Here is a 22,114-nt window from a genome sequence, read left to right on the forward strand (position 1 = left end):
GTGAGCCACCAGCACCCAGCCTTTTCTTTCTTTCTTTTTTATTTTTGGGTCCAGTCGTGGGGCCTGAACTCTGGGCCTGGGTGCTGTCCCTCAGCTCTTCAGCTCAAGGCTAGTGCTCTACCACTTGAGCCACAGCACCACTTCTGGCTTTTTTTCTTTTTGCTTATGTGGTGCTGAGGAATCGAACCTAGGGCCTCATGCATGCAAGGCAAGGGCTCTACCACTGAGCCAACTTCCCAGCCCCTTTTTCTTTCTTTCTTATACTGGGGTTCAAACTTAGGATTTTGTATTTGTTAGGTGCTCTACCAGTTGAGCCACACCTCAACTCCAAATAAAACTGGAAAATCTTAAAAGCAGCAATGGATGATCCTTGCAGGAGTTATAGACTGCTAACTGATTTCTCAAATGTAAGCACAAAAGATAGAATATAGTGGAATAACTGCAATATTCTGGGGTTTTTTTTTTGGTTGTTTTGGTCGGTCATGGGGCTTGAACTCTGGGCTGTCCCTGCACTCTTCAGCTCAAGGCGAGCACTCTACTGCTTGAGCCACAGCACCACTTCCATAACTGCAATATTCTGAAACAACTGTTAACCTAGAAATCTATACTCAGCAAGAATGCTATTTAAGAATGATGGTGAAATGAGGGTTTCATAACCAAAGGCCTAAAGTGAATTCTAAAGCAAGTAGCATAAACTAGAGGAAAATCATCTCAGAGGGAAGTTTGGGATAAAAAAAAAAAAAAATCAGCAGGGGCTGGAAAGGTGGCTCAGTGGTAGAGCGTTTGTCTTGCATGCATGAGGCCCTGAGTTCGATTCCTCAGCACCACATAAGCAAAAAGAAAAAAGCCGGAAGTGGTGCTATGGCTCAAGTGGTAGAGCGCTAGCCTTGAGCTGAAGAGCTGAGGGACAGCACCTAGGCCCAGAGTTCAGGCCCACGACCGGACCCAAAAAAAAAAAAAATCAGCAAAAAGAAAACAAAGTGGGTAAATGTACATAAACATTGCATAAAACATCTTGTAGGGTTTTAAAACATGTAAGAATAAAAATCCATAGGAATAAGACATGTCAGGAGGGATTAAATGGAGAAAAGTACTGTAAGGTTAAATTATCCAAGGGAAGGGCTGGGAAGGTGGCTCAATGGTAGAGCTCTTGCCTTGCATGCCTGAGGCCCTGGGTTCGATTCCTCAGCACCACATAAGCAAAAAAAAAAAAAAAAAAAAACCCAGAAGTGGCGCTGTTCCTCAAGTGGTAGACGGCTAGCCTTGAGCTGAAGAGCTGAGGGACAGCACCCAGGCCCAGAGTTCAGGCCCCACGACCGGACCCAAAAAAAAAAAATTATCCAAGGGAAGACTTAAGATGTTGATTAATTTTTAAATTATGTTAGTGGTGATGGCTCAGGTGGTAGAGTGCCAGCTAATAAGTAAAAGCCCTAGATTCATAAATAAATAAAGTTAAAGACACTAATTGTCATTTTGAAAATAACACAAAAAGTTCAGAAGGCAAGAGAAGCAAGAAAAAGAAACAGAATAACCAATATGACAAGAACAAAGGAGACAGAACATCAACCCTTAGAGCAGAAAAGCCTCCCAGCTACTAGCATCCAAGGTGCCCCTGCCTCTCTCCCTCCCGCCTTTCCTCTCCCTTCCAGGAAAACAGAAAACGGGCCAAACAGGGTCCCGCAGTTATATCACCACCATCTTTTAATTTCATCACATCCAGATTTCTTTGATAACATGAAGAAAAATATTTATTCAGTGAGCAAAATATTTACCATCTTCCTGGTGGTTGTCACTTGGTATCTCTCTTCTTGTCACTTCCTGTAGCTAAAAAAAGTTCAAAAATTTTAGAAGGGCATCTGTGGACATTTAGACAAGAGTTCACTGGACCACGTTCAGAGTCCTTTCCTGTTAGTAAAGATGGCCATCCTTGCAAGCAAAGGAAATAGATACTCAAGCAAAGGCCCAGGGTGGAGCTTGTCACAATTCAAGGTTCTAGAGTTGCTTTAGAGCTGGTTAGGAGGCTCTTTGAAAATACCAAACATCCTTAGAAAGTAAAGGACATATTGAACTTTGAAATACTGTATTTTCTCTGCTTCAAATACCTCAGCATACAAATGATAGGTCACTTTCTTGAACTTTCTCTTTTCTGTTCAAGTGATTTTTATATTTATTTTATGTTCTGGTAAATCTCAGTATCAACCCCAGGAATTAATAGAAGTTTTAATATGTTAGGAATCAATCAGAGGCATAACTAGGCAAGAACTGAAGCAAAACAGAAAGCAATCTAAGGTTTGATTAGTAGCTTGAAGTATTTGGTGTCTTCACAGTAGTCACAACAAATAAGAAGTCCTACTTCCTTACTTGTTAAGCTAAAAGACTTACAGCAAGCGATTCAATTTCCTTTTTCTCTCACTTCAAAATATAATTTCTGAGTAGTTTTCTTTTTCCCTTTCTTTTGTCTGTTTATTTGCCAATAGTAGGGCTTGAACATAGACCTCAAGCTCTCATTTTGCTTTTTTTCTTTTTCAGGCAAGGCTGGCTCCTCTACCACCTGAGCCACACTTCTATTTCCTTTTTTTAGGTTTTAAAACATTTTTGGGGGCTGGGAATATGGCTTAACAATAGAGTGCTTGCCTAGCATGCCTAAAGGCCCAGATTCAATTCCTCAGTACCACATACACAGAAAAAAAGCAGGAAGTGGGGCTATGGTTCAGGTGGTAGAGCGCTAGCCTTGAGCACAAAGAGGCTCAAGGGACAATGCTCAGGCCCTGAGTTCAAGCCCCAGGACTGGCAAAAACAAACAAAAACCCACAATTTTTAAGTCTAAGAATTGCCTAATCTCTAGATTGAAATAGCCTGTATCTATATCTCCTTTTCCTTAAGTCTAAGATTTTTAAAAAGTGGCAATAGAGGCTGGGTACTGGTAGCTCACACTTGTAATCTGAGCTACTCAGGAGGCTGAGGTCTAAGGATTGTGGGTTCCAGTCAGACTGGGCAGGAAAGTCTGTGAGACTCTTACCTCCAATTAACCACCAAAAAGCTGAAGTCAAGCTGTGGCTCAAGCACTAGCACTAGCTCAAGAACAATACCCAGGCTCTGGGTTCAAGCCCCAGGGACTAACACCAAAAAAGAAAAAAAAAAGGTGGGGGGAGTGTAGAAGTCATTTCTAAGTCACCCAAGTAAGAGCTTTAAACACAAACCAATGAAAAGTGTTCTTCTTTTTGTTTGTTTTACTGAAAACTAGTTACTTTTCATTCTTTTTTTGTTTTTTTTTTTGGGTCCGGTCATGGGCCTGAACTCTGGGCCTGGGAGCTGTCCCTCAGCTCTTCAGCTCAAGGCTAGCGCTCTACCACTTGAGCCATAGCGCCACTTCCGGCTTTTTTCTTTTTGCTTATGTGGTGCTGTGGAATCGAACCCAGGGCTTCATGCATGCAAGGCAAGTGCTCTACCACTGAGCCACCTTCCCAGCCCCCTAGTTACTTTTAGTTCTTGCCACAACTTGTAGGATCTCTACTTTCCCATTGTCATCTGTCCTGCTGTATAATTAATGTAGGGTTTTATATATATAATATATATATTACAAAAGGTAAAGACAGAAAATTTAAGAAGATGAGAAGCCAGGCACCAGGGCTCATACATGTAATCCTAGCTGTTCAGGAGGCTGAGATCTGAGGATCACAATTTGAAGCCAGTCTGGCAGGAAAGTTTATGAGACTCTTATCTCCAATAAACTACTCAGAAAAAGCTGGAAGTGGTGCTGTGGTTCAAGTGATAGAGTGCTAGCCTTGAGCACAAAGAGGCTCAGGGACGAGGCCTGAGCCCTGAGTTTAAGCCCCAGGACCGGCAAAAAATAAATAAATTAATTAATTAATTAAATTTAATTAAAAAAAGAAGATAGGGAACAGGATATGGAGACATGAAAGAAGTTTATAACTAGCCCCAAACTATAACTGTTACACATCACTTTTTGAGCACTAAAATAACTTTGACATAAAAAACATATTAGTTACATGTATAAAAATAAGATATTTTATATGAGATTCGTGAGAGACTGATATTAACAGAGAAGGCTCTTTGGCATCCTATCTTGCCTTTTCATTTTAGAGGGTCCAAAATGCCTATATCAAACAAGTACTTTTAGACCTTTATAAAGAACTGAGAGTCCATTAAGTTATTAGTGTTAGCCTTTGGCTAGTTATCCTATCAGCAAAAGAATGAATACATTACCTGTGTCCCCAGTGGGAAAGTGTCTGATTTCTGGCCAGGTGTACCATTGCCCTGGGTTGCAGAAGTACTGGTTAGGGAATCCTTTATTATTTCTCGGTTGGGGAAGGGAATAAAAAGTCCTTTGTTTGCATCTGCATTAAAAGAAAAGGAATGCTTGAACTAATAGGCACAGGAAGGAACTTCCTGAACAGAGTCCCAGGGTCACAACAAGTTGGAGAGAGACTCGACAAATGGGACTACCTTAAAATAAAAAGCTTCTGCACAGCTAAATCTATCGCAACTAAGCTAGAAAGACAACCAACTAATTGGGAAAAAATATTTACCAGCAATATATCAGACAAGGGGTTAACATCCTGTATATACAGGGAACTCAAGAAACTAATCCCTCCCAAACCTAACAAATCAATTACTAAATGGGCAAGGGAACTAAAGAGGGACTTCTCAAATGAAGAAATAAAAATGGCAAAGAAACACATGAGGAAATGTTCATCATCCCTGGTGGTGAAGGAAATGCAAATAAAGACAACCCTGAGATACCACCTTACCCCAGTCAGAATGTCCCACATCCACAAATCAGCCAACGACAAATGCTGGAGGGGATGTGGAGAAAGAGGAACCCTATTACACTGCTGGTGGGAATGTACACTTATACAACCACTTTGGAAAGCAGTCTGGAGGGTCCTTAGAAAGCTAAAGATTGACCTCCCTTACGACCCAGTCATACCACTTCTAGGCATCTACCCTGAACAACAGGAACCAATATACAAGGACACGTGCACCTCCATGTTTATTGCAGCACTGTTCGCAATAGCTAGGATATGGAAACAACCTAGGTGCCCCACCACAGATGAATGGATCCAAAAATTGTGGTATCTATACACAATGGAATATTATGCAGCCATTAGAAATGACAAAATAATGGCATTTGCAGGGAAATGGATGGAGCTAGAAGGAATCATGTTGAGCGAGGTAAGCCAAGAACGAAGAGACAAACGGTACATGGTCTCCCTGATAAGTGGATGCTAAATCCAAAAGGTTAGGTGATACGACAAAACTAACAGGACTTAAGAAACAAAGAACTCCTGCTCATCTGGTTGAACCACTACTAAATATCCCCATGCTGCTGATCACAAATATGGTATATAACATGTGAACACTGTTATATATTACAGACTGTGGTAGACAATTTGCTCCAGGGAAGTTAGAATGAACTTGTGACTTTGAAATTATGTAATCATTTAATCACAATCAAAAAAAAAAAAAAAAAAGAACCTCGGGGAAGGGAGGGAGGGAGGGGATGGTAGGGGGAAAACAATGGAGGGGGTAACAAGGTTCAAGAGGAAGGGTACTCATAACCTCACTCATGTAACTGTAACCCTCTGTATAGTAGCTTTACAATAAAAAAAAAAAAAGAAAAGGAATGCACTGAAGCTCTGACCAGACCTCTAAGGCAGCATGTTTTCCAGGGAAAGATAATGGAATCCAGGTGAGCTAGAGAAAACAACTTCACCTCCTGGAATCTTTCACTTTGTTTTATAAAACAGCGATAATAAAATCCAAACTGCTTACCTTTTAGGGTTGAGGTGAAAAAACAATAGATATGAAATGACTTCATAAATTATGACATGTCCATAGAAATAAAGAGAAAGGCAAATCATATTTTGCACACTTCCTCAGTGAATAATGAATCTGCTGCAGAAGGAGATGCTGGGACCACTCCTAGCATTATATATCTCCAGGCTCTACTCAGCAGTCTACATGATTCACTATTTAGACCAGCCTCTTTCTGCTTTGAATTCCTCACTTGTAAAATGAGAACAGTTGCTGGGTGCTGTTGGTAATCCTAGCCTATAAATCCTGGCTGTTCAGGAGGCTAAGATTCTGAAGATCAAAGTTCAAAGCCAGAACAGGCAGAAGGGTTCATGAGACTTCATTTCAAAACAAACACGCAAACAAACCAGCAATACCCACACCGCGATCTTTTTCTTTTTTCTTTTTGTGCTGGTAAGACGACTGGAACTCAGGGCCTGGTTGCTGTCTCTCAGTGTTTTTTTTTTTTTTTTTTTGTTCAAGGCTAGCTAATGCTCTACAACTTAAACCACCTCTCCTTTCCTGGCTTTTTGCTAGTTAATTGGAGATAAGAGTCTCACAGACTTTCCTGCTAGAGCTAGCTTCAAACCTCAGTAGCTAGGATTATAGGCATGAGCCACCAATGTCTGGCCTCAGTTTTTAAAAATTATGCTGAGGGCTGGGAAGGTGGCTCAGTGGTAGAGTGCTTGCCTTGCATGCATGAGGTCCTGGGTTTGATTCCTCAGGACCACATACACAGAAAAAGCCGAAAGTGGGCACTGTGGCTCAAGTGGTAGCTGAAGTGCTCAGGGACAGCATCCAGACTCAGAGTTCAAGCTCCACGACAAAAAAATAAAATAAGAATGATGCTGAAAGTGCTTCAGGGAATGTTTGCTTTTTCTATGACCAGAGTATATGTTCCAGAAGGCAAGTTATATGAATTTACAAAAATAGAAAGTATCTTTTTGGTTGAGGAATTTAAAAAAAAATTTCATTAAAATGAAAGAACTTTGAGGTAGGCCATAAAGAAAAAGTAGGCTTTTATGAGTGTATTTCAGAGTAGTGTATTAAGGAAGTACTCTGTGGGGAGAAAAGAGTGGTCTGATTTGATTGGACCATTGTACATTGTAGTGGAGAAATGAGATAGGTTTCAAGCAAGGCTGAAGAAATAAAGTTGCAACCAGAGCTTAGAGGAGCCTTGCATGCCAGGTCAAAAAGCTTAGAATTAATATAGTAGTTCAATGGGAAGCATGGAAGTTTCTGAGCAGGCAAATGTAATTAGTGATCATGCTGTTTTAAGAGAATTAATCTGGCTATGAAGTACAGAATAAATGGAAGGAAGAAGAGAGTTGGAGGAAGACTTTAATAATATATGGACCAGAGTCAGCATCCTGCCTCCTCCACTTGCTATGTAAGTAGGGCAAGTTATTTCACTTCTTTGGGTCTCAGCTTCACCTGTCAAACAACTTCAAGGTTGTGAGGATTAAATGAGATCATGGGAAGTACCAGGGCCAGAGTTTACACTCAGCAAATACAGAGCAGGCTCAGTGATTCACACCTGTAATCCTTGCTACTCAAGAGGCTGAGATCTGAGATGATGGTTCAAAGCCAGCCCAGAGAGAAGGTCTATGAGACTCTTACCTCCAATTATTCACCATAAAAGCTAAAAGGAGAGTTACGGCTCAGGTGGTAGAGTGCTCACTTTGAGCAGAAATAACAAAGGGACAGACAGTACCTAGGTCTTGAGTTCAAGCCCCAGTACTGGCGCGCGCACACACACACACACACACACACACACACACACACACACTAACAGAAGGGTATGAATGTTCAGATGCACCTAAGACACAGCATCAAACTCCAATTATTTTCAGATGGGGCAAGCATGGAGGATTATGCTTAGGGCTTTGTTTGGCTTTTTGGGTTGGGGTGGGCATGTTTTCTAAGTGGTGACTCTAAGTGTATGTTAATAGCTGGTCAACAGAGATGCAGCATTGATGCAGACACTGGCCTAGTGAGAAAAATTCTTTACATATGAGAAAAATCTAAATAATAAATCTATTTACTTATAAAGAAAACTATTGAAATATATTAGACCAATAAGGACAAAGAATAAAGAGAGGACAGGAGACTCTGAAAATATAGCCTAGGTGTGTTTATTTGGGGGCCAGGGAGGCTGAGAGAAAGAAGAGAGAGAGCCAAAAACTATGTGGTTAAGAGAACAGGATGAAGATCCAAGCCAGTAACTGCTCCATGTCCATTTGAAATGATTGGTGGGAAAGCCCTGTCTGAACCATGGAGTAGTGGGTTCTGTCCTTCAGGAAGGTTTTCTCTTAGCCTGTGGCATGACCATTAATACAACATAACCACTTTAATCATATTGGATTACCAGCAGTGCTTACTAGCTATCCTCTCCAGGGATTCAATGCAAACACAATTTCCAGTGGAAAATTCAGCTCTAATGGCTCAAAGTGGCAAGAAATTAGTTTTATATATATTTATAAAAATCCAGACAACAGCTGGGGCTTCCAAGAACTTTCAGAAATGGGCCATCTGTCTAGTAAAGCAGTTGGTGCTCAGTAGAGATTGTACACTTGGAGAAACATTTTTAACTCTTGGAGGGAATATGTGTGCTAATGACACGACATAAATGAAGTCTAAATTAGCTCATAGGAAAAGAGGCTGTCAAATTATGCTTCAAAGCATTTTCTTCTGTCCAGGAATGGCTATAGAAATGCTTTGACCTAGAAGAAATGCTAGGCTGAATAACAAAGATTGTATACCAGAGAAGTCTGTATAGAAAACTGTGAATTTGGATTATCTCTATTGATGGTTAAAATGTTTTTCATGCATTTTGAATTTTCCAAATTATTATCTGAAGTCACATGATTTTTGAAATGTAAGAAATACCTTTAAAAATGAAATAAAACAAACTATATTACCATTCATCACTTATGTTCACTGAGACATCAAAGAAAGCAAAAGTTTATTTTGCCACAATATAATGTAGAAATGACTTAGAATTTATGTTCATATGGGCAGATAAGAAATCATGAAAATAAAATATATGCTAAACCTTTGATATCTAAACTACAAAGCTCATCTATTCAATCTACTGGATTTTTTGTTATTGTTGTTGTTAGTTGTGGGGCTTAAACTCTGGGCTTGGGTGTTGTCCCTCAGCTCTTCGGCTCAAGGCTAGTGCTCTACCACTTGAGCCGCAGCACCACTTCCAGTTTACTGGTGGTTAATTGGAGATAAGAGTCTCACAGAATTTCTGCCTGGGCTGGCTTTAAACTGTGATCCTCAGATCTCAGCCTCCTGAATAGTTAGGATTATAGGCATGAGCCACTGGTGCCTGGCTACTGGATTTTTTAAAAAGCGTTTGTGTATAATTGAATAAATCTTGCAGAAGGGCAGAGACTCTAGGACAGAAGAAAGTTTTCTCCAGTGAAAAAGGTAATCTGGCCAGGCTCTGGTGTCTTATGTTTGTAATTCTAGCTACCCAGGAGGCTGAGATCTGAGGATTGTAGTTCTAGGCCAGTAGGGCAAAAAAGTCTGTGAGACTTACATACAATTAACAACCAAAAAGATGAAAGTGGATCTATGACTCAAGTGATAGAATTCTAGCTTTAAGCACAAAAGCTCAGGGACAGTACCCAAACCCTGAGTTCAAGCCCCAGGACCAGCACACACCCACACACACCCACACACACACCACACACACACACACACACACACACACACCTTTCTGGTGGAAAGCTTGCTTAGCATATGGCAGGATCATCAAAGTGGTATCACTGTAACCATTTTGAAGAACCAATAGTGCTTATGGAAATAGAGCACAATCAAGCACAAGAGATCCTATAGCAGGAAAAGTGCTTGGTTTGGGAACTCAGGAGGCCCAGGGTATAAGCTGTATGGATGCAGATGAGTCAAAAGATTCTGGCTAAGGAGTTCAATTACCTTATCGGTGCCTAGGGGCTGACAGGGATGAGCAAAGTAATATTAAAGTTTATTTTTTGGACGGGTATATGAATGACGTAAAATTATGTAAATGAAATTGAACTCTCTGAGTACAGCTTGTGCTTTGAAAGCCTCAACCCAGGGTCCTTCTGGCAGCAGGAGGAAGGGGGGAAAAACACAGCCAATCGATCTTGGGCTTGCTTCCAGTCTGTGCTTTCTCAACTACTTTGTCGTCATTCTACCCAATATTGGCTATGACAGCTGAGACCACTGATGTCTTGATCATTTTGTGATCACAGAGAAAATGCTGACCTGTTTCAATCCTGGTGTCAACCTCCACACTGACTTTTAATGCAGAGCCCTCATCTGTCACACAGTTTTTCATTGTCTTCTCCCTAGAGCTGTCAAACAGAAGAATTTAATTAAAAGTTGAAAGAAAGCCTTTATTTTCATGTGTGTATATGTTGTTTTTTTTTTTGGTCCAGTTGTGGGGCCTGAACTCTGGATGTGGGTGCTGTCCCTCAGCTCTTCAGCTCAAAGCTAGCGCTCTACCACTTGAGCCACAGTGCCACTTCCGGCTTTTTTCTTTTTTGCTTATGTGGTGCTGAGGAATCGAACCCAGGGCCTCTGGCATGCAAGGCAAGCGCTTTACCACTGAGCCACCTTCCCAGCCCCATGTGTGTATTTGTTTACGTGTGCACCAGTCCTGGGTCTTGAACTCAGGGCCTATGTGCTGTCACTCAGCTTTTTGTGCTCAAGGCTAGCACTGTACCACTTGATCCATAGTTCTATGTCTGGTTTTAGTAATTGAATAAAAGTCTCACAGGCTTTCCTGCCTGGGCTGGCTTTGAACCATGATCCTCAGATCTCAGCTAGGATTACAAGCATAAGCCACTGGTGCCCAGCTTGAAAGAAAGCTTTTGAGATCACCAGTCCATGATGTTTAGAAATTGGTTCATGGTGGTCAGACCTTTTTTATTTTTTTCCTCTCAAATGCTCTAAGATATGTTAACTACATTTTTATAGTATCTTAGTTAAAGCCAAAAATGTTTTAAATCAGTTTTGACTAAGAATAATGATGAGAAGATATTATAGTTGAACCTTAAATGTGAAAGCCTTAAATGTGAAAGAATATTCAGAACTTAAAGAGAAAATTCAGAACTTACTCAAATTTGAAAAGTCTGACAGATTGAGATGGTAATATTTTTTTTACTTAAAATATTTATAGTTAAGATACAGATAGGGCAGATTCTAGTGTTATAGTGGTGACAAGTATAGCCATTAGCTATAATAACAGCTAACAAGGGCAAGTGTTTGTCCTTGATTGAGTTAAGTACCTTGGAAGTACAGGAAAGCTAGACCATATGCTTTATACTCACTTTCTCATTTCATCATAAAAGCCTCCCTACTACCTATCAACTCCATTTTATAGGAACCAGTGAGGCTTTAAAAACTTCCCCCAAGATTGGAGGGCTTGTAAAAAAAAAATGAATGTTATTACTAGGCATAGAGTAGAATTTAACCTCTGGTTTAGCCATCACTCAGGGCTGGGGAACATTTTTTTCTATCAAGGGCTACTTGAATAGGTATAATATCATTTGCAGGCCATACAAAATTAGGAATACAGGCAGAGGGCCCTGGGAAGCTGAAGAACAGCATATGTGGGCTGGGAAAGTGGCTCAGTGGTAGAGTGCCTAACTTGCATGCATGAGGCCCTGGTTCGATTCTTTAGCACCACATTAACAGAAAAAGCAGGAAGTGGCACTGTGGCTTAAGTGGTAGCATGCTAGCCTTCAGCTGAAGAGCTCAGGGACAGTGCCCAGGCTCAGAGTTCAAGCTCCATGACCGACAATTAAAAAAAAAAAAAAAAGAGCAGCATATGATTCTATCCTGTCATATACCAAATGATTTTCTGGGCCTAAACAGATTAATGATGGAATTAATTATATACCTTGCTATACATTTTATTCAGTTATACACTGATTCTCTCTATTTTGTTATGGTACACAGAAAACACCAATGTATTTGAAATAGAAATTTGGTGTGTGTGTGTGTGTGTGTGTGTGTTACTAAAAATCCTTTTTAGGAACATTTCATTTCTGTCTATAGCAGGATAAATTTTATGCCATGTAAGTTTTTATTTTGCTTGTTTGGTTTTTTGTTGGTGATGGGGCTTGAACTCTGGGCCTGGGCACTGCCCCTCAGCTCTTCAGCTCATGTCTAGTGCTCTACACTTGAGCCACAGCGCCACTTCTGGCTTTTTCTGCTTATGTGGTGCTGGGGATACCCAGGGCCTCATGCATGCGAAGCAAGCACTCTACCACTGAGCAAGCCACCTTCCCAGCCCCTATGCTATGTAAGTTGACACTACTAACCTACAGATCAGAGCAGAGTTAAGCAAAGTCACTGGAAAAGATGCCAGGCCAACAGACATGGCTGGCCTTCATTATTTATCATTCAACAAATGATTTCTTAGCACTTCTGCATGCCAATCCCTGACATAGCACTACAGATTCTGTAATATATAAGATCAAAAAGGTCTTTGTTCTTATAAGCTTATGTTCTAGTGTGGAGAAAAGATGGTAAAAAGAAATTACTGTAAAATAATGTGGTATAGATAGATATGTGTATATGTGTGTATCTCTAGCTCTATAGATAGCTATAGATAGAGCTATAGATCATATATATGTATTTATATTATAAATATACACACATAACACTAATTAAGGTAAATAATCTTTTTAAGACTGAAGATTGGGGCTGGGAAGATGGCTCAGTGGTAGAGTGCTTGCCTTCCATGCATGAAGCCCTGGGTTCGATTCCTCAGGACCACATAAGCAGAAAAAGCTGGAAGTGGTGCTGTGGCTCAAGTGGTAGAGTGCTAGCCTTGAGCTGAAGAGCTGAGGAACAGCATCCAGGCCTAGAGTTCAGCCCCCATGACTGGCAAAAAAAAAAAAAAGACTGAAGATTGTTTGCCTTAATTCATGTTCATTTCTAGATGGTGGGATTGATCTTATTTGAAAAAAGCCTTGTAGTTTGTTTTCCCCTGAACTTTTCAAATTCTCAATAATAATCATCAGAAAAACACTAACAAACTAGACTGATAGGATAGATTAATGAGTACATTTATAGTACACAGTTGTCTGGAAAGATGTATACCAAACATTAATAGTAGAATAATTTTGACTTTTGCATATTCTTTTCTGCATTATTTAAGTTGTGATGGATTTGTACCTAATCCTCAAAATTAACAAAGCTCTTTTTTATTTTTGTCACTTGTAGGGCTTGAACTCTGGGCCTGGACGCTGACCCTCAGCTCTTCAGCTCAAGGCTAGTGCTCTACCCCTTAAGCCACAGAACCACTTCTAGTTTTCTAGTGGTTTATTGGAGGTAAGAATCTCACAGGTGGGCGTGAGTGGCTCACACCTGTAATACTAAGCAGAAGGCTGAGATCTGAGGATGGCGGTTCAAAGCCAGCCAGGGCAAGAACTGCTTTGTTTGTGAGACTCCTCCAATTAACCACCAGAAAACTGCAAATGGCGCTGTGTGTGGCTCAAGTGGTAGAACACTCTCCTTGAGCTGAAGGGCGCAGGGACAGTGCCCAGATCCAGAGTTCAAGCCCCACAACTGACCCCCCGCCCCCACCCCCCAAAAGAGCATCATGGACTTTTCAGCCTAGGCTGGCTTTGAACCATGATCCTCAGATCTTAGCCTCCTGAGTAGCTAGAATTACAGGCATGAGCCACCAGCGCATGGCCAATGCTAACTTTTGAAAGCATAGGTTTAGGATAGAAGATAAACACTTTTACTGGATATGATTTTTGTAAAGAAATGGAAAATCATCAGGCACTGGTGGCTCATGGCTGTAATCCTAGCTACACAGGAGACTAAGATCTGTGGATCATGGTTTGAAGCCAAACTAGGCAGGAAAATGAAGTCTGTGAGACTCACTCGTTACTAAAAAACCAGAAGGGGAGCTGTGGCTCAAAGCAGTAGAGTGGTAGCTTTGAGTGAAAATTGCTCAGGGATAGCACTCAGGCCCTGAGTTCAAGCCCCAGGATCAACGAGACAGAGAGAGAGACAGAGAGAGAGAGAGAGACAGAGACAGAGACAGAGAGAAAGGGGGGGAGGGAGAGAATCCAGATTCGTGAGAGTCTCGAGAAGTTTGTAGAGAAGTACTTTCATTCTATCTCCAACAGTCTTATATATTATAATGTAACCTCCTTATTCAATAGAAAAAGACCATTCACTGTTTGGTATTTCTACCAAGGGAGAGTTGGTGGGCATTTATACTGTCCCTATCTATAAGCTGTGGACACCACCTTTGGAGTTATAATAATTTTATCCAATGCAAACCCAACGTAGGAATGAACCCAGTGAGGTCCTAATAAACCTCAGTTTGCTGAGTACTTTACTCTAGAGCTAACTAGTCATACAACTCCTGGGAGCTTTCTGTCAGAAATCGACTTCAAGCAAAAATTCACTTATGACCTATGTCTAGAGCCAGACTAAAAACAATTGTAGATAATTGTCTTACCTTTTTTCCACCTCTAAAAGAAAATTTTCACTGTTGCCCAATTGACTAAAATGTAGCTTGGCGGCTTTCCTCTCACTGTCACGTACAGTTCGATCATCTGAAGGCACAAACCTTGGTTTAAGCATGTTTCTTTTGGGGAGCAAACGGTAGTAGGTCAGAGAGCCATATTTACAGAGGGAAAACTAAAGACCAGACTCATCTTTGTGTGTTGGAAACAGGTCACAACATAATGCTATTATGTTGTCACTGGAGCAAGCAGTAACTCAGGGTGCCATAGCAACAGCTCCACACAGGGTAGCAACCCTTTCAGGAAGGTGGAGGCGGAGCGTGGATAGCAGCCCCTGCTCTTGTTAATGCTGAAAGTTATATGATTTCTTTTTTTTTTTTTTCCAAAGGGAATGCACTTAGTTTCCTGCAATGACTTTCACTGAGCCACGTGAAATCAAATTTTATATCAATAAGAAATGTATACTCAATAATTACATTGGAAGGAAGTACAGGGCCAGCTCATTTAAAGGGATATTTCTTGTTCCATGTCAACTCAGCCCCAAGGAACAGTTGCATGAGCTTTCTCTTGCTAATTACAGCTGCAAAGTCAAGGCACCTGGAAAAATGAGTCTCAGCCTGGAAATTTTGTGTTAGGAAGTGGTGGTGAAACCATCAGCTGAAGAAAACTAAAGCTGGAAATAACTGATAAAAATCATAGATGGCCATTCAATAAACAATAAAAGTACCCGTCATACATCCTGCCTGCACAAAGTGACATAAATATTGACTGATAAACAAATGTCTCCTGCCAGTGCATAATCTGGGCTCACATCCAAAAGGTTCAGGGTCAGCTGATTTGAAGTGAGATGCTGGGGAAGGAATGGAGGAAGAGGATCTCACCCAGTTTCTCCAGAGTTTGCAGTGTGTACACAGCAAAGAGCCTGTAATCTGTATCTTTCCTGACAACAGGATTGAGTCTCAGATCTAGTTCTTTGAGGAAGGGTAAAGGCTGCAGGCGGGACACCTCCACTAATGAAGGGATGTTGTTATAATATAAATTCAGGTCTTGGAGTGAACATAAATACTGGATGCCCTGTAAGGAAAAGACCACATTAGGAAACTGCACACTGTTAAGGATCTCAAGATAAAGATGGGAATGTATCTGTTACTTTACAGCCGTAGACATGTCAGTCATCTATGAGAAAGTCTGAGTGCTGGGCTGGGAAGGTGGCTCAGTGGTAGAGTGCTTGCCTTGCATGCATGAGGCCCTGGGTTCAATTCCTCAGCACCACATAAGCAGAAAAAGCTGGAAGTGGCACTGTGGTTCAAGTGGTAGAGCACTAGCCTTGAGCTGAGGAGCTCAGGGACAGCGCCCAGGCCCGAGTTTAGGCCCCAAGACCGGCCAAAAAAAAAAAGTCTTCGTGCACCTTCCATTCAGTTGCCTGAGAAGGAGAAAAACGTTGCTGCCCATGAGTACTCTGCCTTCTAAACATGAAAGAATTTTACAGGTGCTGGGCACTGGTGGCTCACACCTATAATCCTAGCTACCGAGGTTTGAGGATCCCAGTACAAAGCCAGCCAGGGCAGGAAAGTCTGTGAGACTCTTATCTCCAATTAACCAAGCCACAAGTGGAGCTACGGCTCAAGTGGCAGAGTGCTAGCCTTGAGCAAAAAAAAAAGAAAAAAGCTCAGGGACAGCACTAGAACCTGAGTTCATGCCCCAGGACTGGCACAAAACCAAAACAAAAGGAAAAAAACCTGAATTTACAGGTGTAAATATGTCTCCTTTGAAAAATCTGACAAGGGGCTGGGAAGTTGGCTCAGTGGTAGAGTGCTTGCCTTGCTTGCATAAAGCCCTGGTTTCCATTCCTCAGCACCACATAAACAGAAAAAAGCAGGAAGTGGTGCTGTGGCTCAAGGCACTAGCCTTGAACTGAAGAGCTGAGGGACAGCGCCCAGGTCCAGAGTTCAGCCTCCACGATTGACAAAACAATAAATAAATAAATAAATAATCTGACAAATAAATACCTGGAATCAATTTTCTCCATCTGTGGTTCCCCAGCTTTCCCAGTAGTAGCCAGGCTGAACCATTTTGACTTTCATCTTTGCCCCTGCCTAGTCTCCTAACTTCATAAGAACCTCAGTTTACAGGAGAAAGAGCTTCTTCTGAAGGAGAAGAAAATAGTAAAAGATGAAGTGTGTGTGTGTGTGTGTGTGTGTGTGTGTGTGTGTGTGTGTGTATGTGTTCCAGTACTGGGACATTTTTCACTCATAGCTGGTGGTACTTTGCCATTTGAGCCACACTTCCTGTTTTAGCTTTTTACTCATTAATTGAAGATAATAGTCTGGGGGGGGGCGGGCTGTCTGCTTGGACTGGCTTTGAACCTTGATCCGCAGATCTCAGCCTACTGAGTAGCTAAAATTATAGGATTATAAACTAGGATTATATGCCTATAACCAACAAGTAATTGTTAAATATCTATCATGAATTCATGTGTTTTCCAACATTATGCTAGGAATAATCACAAAACATTTTCTCCCTAAGAAAACTGAGCAAACTGATTCAGATGAATGCAGATAAGTTACTGATTAAAAACAAAACAAAACTGGGTGTTGGTGGCTCACGCCTGTAATCCTAGCTACTCAGCATCTGAGGATCATGATTCAAAGCCAGACTGGGCAGGAAAAGCCATGAGACCCTTATCTCCAGTCAACCACCAGAGAACTGGAAGTGGTGCTGTGGCTCAAATGGTAGAATGCTCGCCTTGAGCTGAAGAGCTGAGAAACAGCACCCAGGCCCAGAGTTCAAACCCCACAAATGACAAACAAAACAAAACAAAATAAAATAAAACAAAACATAGAAGGCTAACATTTACCAATTCCTACTTACAAGCCAAACACTGTACCAGGAGTGTTATATCTGTTTATTTAATTACATATGCTAATTTGATTAATCTTCACAGTTTTTTTTTTATCCAATTTATAGAAGTGGGAAGAAAAAAGGTATAAAAACATATTACAGGGTGGGCACCAGTGGCTAATGCCTCCAATCACATCTATTCAGGAGAATGAGATCTGAGGATCATAGTTTGAAGCCAGCCTGGGCAGGAAAAGTCCATGTGACTCTTAGCTCCAATTAATCACCAAAAAGCCAGAAGTAGAGCTTCTGGTTTAAGTGGTAAATTACTAGCTTGAACAAAAAAGCTCAACGACAGCACCCAGGTCCTGAGTTCAAGCCCCAGAATCAACATACACATTCAGATGGGCACGTGCGCGCGTGCGCACACACACACACACACACACACAAACCTAAATTAGACTAATGGGGCTGGTCATAGAATATAGAATGTACCTTTAGGCTGGTGATCAAATTTCTTGATAAATCTAAGGATCGGAGATTTTTAAAGTTTCTGAAGGCATCACCAATAGAATGGATTTTTCCAGCATAAGATCCCTGCAATGAAAGAGACTCCACCAGTTCTGAAAAGAGATCACCAGTAGATATGTTATGATTTCTGCTTGGAAGCAGCAGAGTCTGAGAATAGGCCTGTGTTCCTCCCATCACCCACCTGTGAATGGCCTTTTTCCAAAGCTTGTAAGAGTTTATCACAGCAATTGAATCATTGTTTTATAAAGGCCTTGGGGTTCTCAAATTGCCTTGAAGGATGTGTAAAAGTTTCCCCAAGCCGGGTGCCAGTGGCTCATGCCTGTAATCCAAGCTACTCAGGAAGCTGAGATCTGAGGATCACGGGTCAAAGCCAGCTTGGGCAGGAATGTCCATGAGACTCTTTCCTCCAATAAATCACCAGGAGACTGGAAGTGGTGCTGTGGCCCAAGTAGTAGAGCGCTTGCCTTTAGCTGAAGAGCTTAGAGACAGTGCCCAACCGACCAAAAAAAAAGTACTCAAAACAGGGGCTGGGAAGGTGGCTCAGTGTTAGAATGCTTGCCTTGTATGCATGAGGCCCTGGGTTTGATTCCTTAGCACCACATAAACAGAAAAAAAACAGAAGTGGGACTGTGGCTCAAGTGGTAGACTGTAAGCCTTGAGCTGAAGAACTCAGGGATAGAACCCAGGCCCTTAGTTCAAGCCCCATGACTGACAAAAAAAAAAAAAAAGTACTCAAAACATAACTTAAGGGGGAGAATGTAGTCATAAGATTCAACACATATTCTACAAAATTAAGAAAATTGAGGGAAGGGGTAAGGTTGGGAGGAATGGGGGAGAATAATTAAATAGGTGACCATTGATCAAGATGCACTGTATTCATAAACTGTTTTGTTGAATAGTAACTCCTTTAACTACTTATATATATATATATATATATATATATATATGTACTTATATATATATAAGTACATAACTACATATATATAAAACTATATATATAACTATATATATATATGTATATGTATGTCGTGGAGCTTGACTCAGGGCCTGGGTGCTGTCTCTGAGCTCTTTTGCTTAAGGCTAGTGCTCTACCACTTTGAGCCACAGTGCCATTTCTGGTTTTCTGTTGGATAATTGGAAGTAACAGTCTCACAAGACTTTCCTGTGGCTGGCTTTGAATTCTGATCCTCAGATCACAGATCCTCAGCCTCCTGAGTAGCTGGGATTATAGGCATGAGCCACCAGCACCAGGCTTCATTATCTTCCAAATAGGGTCTTGCCTGTATGCTCTGGTGGACCTGGATCTCAATCTGCCTAATTATACTTCCCACGTAGCTACCATGATAGGCATTTACCACTATGTCCAACTATTGATTGAAATGAATTTATGCCTGAGCTGGCATTGAACTGATTTTTCCCAATCCCTATCTTCTGAGCAGCTAGGATTACAGGCATAAACCCCTGGCATCCCCAGCTTTCAGAAAGGTGGTTGTTACCTGTTTTTGCAGTACTTAGGGAGTAGAACTCAGGGTCCTGCATTTTCTAGGCAGGCACTCTACCATTTAAGCCTCTTCACCAGCCCAGAAAGGTTTTAAAACAGAAGCAAGCAAGCAAACAAGAGAAAACTATCAATGGATCCTGCAGTAGAAGGGGAGTAGACAAGCTATATATCAGTGCATTGATGCAAAGAAAGATGCACTAGATCTGTGACTACCAGACATTTAGCCTCTCTGTACATCAGCTTCTTCATCTATAAAATGGCAGCAATAATACTACTTAACTCTCAAACCCTGTTAGAAACAAATGAACATCTTCCTCCCTCGATAGATAGATAGATAGATAGATAGATAGATAGATAGATAGATAGATAGATAGATAGATAGATAGATAGAAAGATAGATAACAGAATAGGGCTGACTTTGAAATGGGATCTCCAGGGACTGCGTTTGTGCTTTCCCCTGGCGTGGGGTGGGGGTGGGGGGCAGAAATGGATCTCAATCTCAGCCTCCTGAGTAGCTAGAATTATTGTGTGAACCACTAGCACCTGGCAAAACTTTCCTTGTTATAAATTATTTTATCTTTATTTGTTATAGTAATGGAAAAGTAACAGCAAGAAAAATATTTGCAAAATGTTATCTGATAAAGACTAATATACAAATGACTTTTAAAACTCAACAATAAGGGCCAGGTGCTGATGGCTCATGTCTGTAATGCTAGCTACTCAGGAAGCTGAGATCTGAAGATTGTGGTTTGAAGCCAGCCTGGGCAGAAAAAATCTGAGAGAATTTTATCTCCAATTAACCACAAAAAGCAAGAAGTGGAGCTGTGGCTCAAATGGTAGAGCACTAGCCTGGAACACAAAAGCTTAAGGACAGTGCCCAGACCCTGAATTCAAGCTCCAGGACCAGAAAAACATTAGGAAAATAATCCAATTTAAAAATTGGCAAAAGGCTTGAATAAATTCCACAAAATTTATATACGTATGGTTGGCAAAATATGAAAAATTCTCATGATCGTAAGTCATTACGAAACAGTGAAACAAAAATGTGATACCAATATATACTTAGTAGAATTACTGAAATTCAAAACACTGACAGTTCCAAATATTACTGATATAGATTGTGGAGTAACTAGAAATCTCATCATTGGGGGTGGAGCTACACTACAATGCAGCTACTTTAGAAGATAGCCTGGCATTGTCTTACACAATTGACCATATGAGCCTGCATTTACATCTTTGGTATTTATTCAAGTTAACTGAACTTTTTTTTTTTTTTTTGGGTCCGGTCATGGGTTCTGAACTCTGGGCCTGGGTGCTGTCCCTCAGCTCTTCAGCTCAAGGCTAGCGCTCTACCACTTGAGCCACAGCGCCACTTCCAGCTTTTTTCTTTTTGCTTATGTGGTGCTGAGGAATCGAACCCAGGGCCTCATGCATGCAAGGCAAGCGCTCTACCACTGAGCCACCTTGCCAGCCCAAGTTAACTGAACTTTATGTCCACACAAAACCCTGCACACAAATATACGACATCGGGGCTGGTGGTGGTCAGCTGAATGGATGTCAGGAGTGAGGGAGGAATGAGTAGGTAGAGTACAAAGAAATTTTTAGGACAATGAAATTACCATTTGATACTACAGTGGTAGACAAACACCACTATATATTTGTCAAAACCGAACTGTACTGCACATGAATTTTAATGTAAACCAAGGACCTCAATTAATAATAATCTGTGTGTGGGGTGTGTGTGTGTATGTGTGTGTGTGTGTGTGTGTGTGTGTGAGGGGGTTTGAACTTGGGGCCTAGGTGCTGTCCCTGACCTTTTTCGCACAAGTCTAGGGCTCTACCACTTTGAGCAGCAGTGCCACTTCTGTTTTTTCTGATGGCTAATTGGAGATAAAAGTCTCATGGACTTTCCTGCCTGGGCTGGCAACAAACTGCAATCCTCAGATTTCAGCCTCCTGAGTAGTTAGGATTGCAGACATGAACCATTAGAATCCAGCTAATTTGTCAATATTGATTCATAAGTTGCAACAACTATACCACACTAATGCAAGCTTATTAGTAATAAGGGAAATGTGGGGGGGAAGGTGCAGGAAGTCTATCTATAGCATGCACCATTTTTCTATAAGCCTAAAATGGCTCAAAAGACAGTCTATTAATAAAAAAGAATGAATTATTGATATGCGTTAAAATATGAACTTTCAAATGATCATGCTAAATCTAAGAAGCCAGACAGAAAATGTGACATATTCTATTATTCCATTCATATGAAATGTCCAGAAGAAGCAAATTCATAAAGACAGAAAGCAGATTAGTGGGTGCCAGGGGCTGAGGGAAGCAGGAGAAAAGGAATGACTGCCTAATGGGTTGATGAAAAGAGACAATGTGAACAGAGGTACAACTTTGGGAATGTATTAAATGACCTTGAGTTGTTTTTAAATGGTGAGTTTTATAATGCAAGAGGACAGCTTTTAAAATTAAAACAACAGCAACAATTTTTCTGACTTGGAGGGCGGTATACTGCTGGTTTGATGCTTTACAGGGATCTAATACCCTGAAGGTCTGTTATTATGGGATAAAAGCTAAGGATATGGAGTTGAAGGATGGATCAGATGGTAGATCGCCAGCCAGTGAACAAAAGAGTCAGATACCAAGTTTGAGTCCTGGTTTCAGACAACAACGACAAAAAAACTAAGGATAATGAGGATTTCCATCATCAGCTCATAACACTTCTTATGTTTTTCCACTGAAGTCTACTTTGAAGAACAGACATATTTCTTCAGAGAAGTACCATTGAAATAATAATTGCTACAGTGACATTCTTTTATGAGTCACAGGAAGTATGCTCTTAAGAAGCTATGCATTTGGAAAACCTGGTGTGGTGGCTCAAGCCTGTAATCCCAGCTACTTAGAAGCCAGAGATTGGGAGGATTTTGGCTTG

General features: G+C 41.0%; 1 protein-coding gene across 3 annotated transcripts in view; it reads right to left on the reverse strand.

Moving 5' to 3' along the window:
- Nucleotides 1–22,114, reverse strand: part of Lrrc36 (leucine rich repeat containing 36) — a 42,444-nt gene that overhangs the window by 17,362 nt on the left and 2,968 nt on the right. For 2 of the 3 annotated variants that reach the window (XM_042700883.1, XM_042700882.1), the window contains exons 2-7: nucleotides 17,640–17,767; nucleotides 15,188–15,380; nucleotides 14,300–14,396; nucleotides 10,075–10,163; nucleotides 4,228–4,358; nucleotides 1,773–1,824 (exon numbers count right to left, since the gene is read on the reverse strand). In XM_042700883.1, the coding sequence (XP_042556817.1) occupies nucleotides 1,773–1,824; nucleotides 4,228–4,358; nucleotides 10,075–10,163; nucleotides 14,300–14,396; nucleotides 15,188–15,380; nucleotides 17,640–17,767 (690 nt within the window). Of the gene's footprint in view, nucleotides 1–1,768; nucleotides 1,825–4,227; nucleotides 4,359–10,074; nucleotides 10,164–14,299; nucleotides 14,397–15,187; nucleotides 15,381–17,639; nucleotides 17,768–22,114 lie in introns of all 3 variants that reach the window. The other variant, XM_042700881.1, reaches the window with a different exon arrangement.

This window comes from Dipodomys spectabilis, unplaced genomic scaffold, assembly GCF_019054845.1.
Source record: "Dipodomys spectabilis isolate Male_0828 unplaced genomic scaffold, ASM1905484v1 ptg000273l, whole genome shotgun sequence".
Classification (NCBI taxonomy): Eukaryota; Metazoa; Chordata; class Mammalia; order Rodentia; family Heteromyidae; genus Dipodomys; species Dipodomys spectabilis.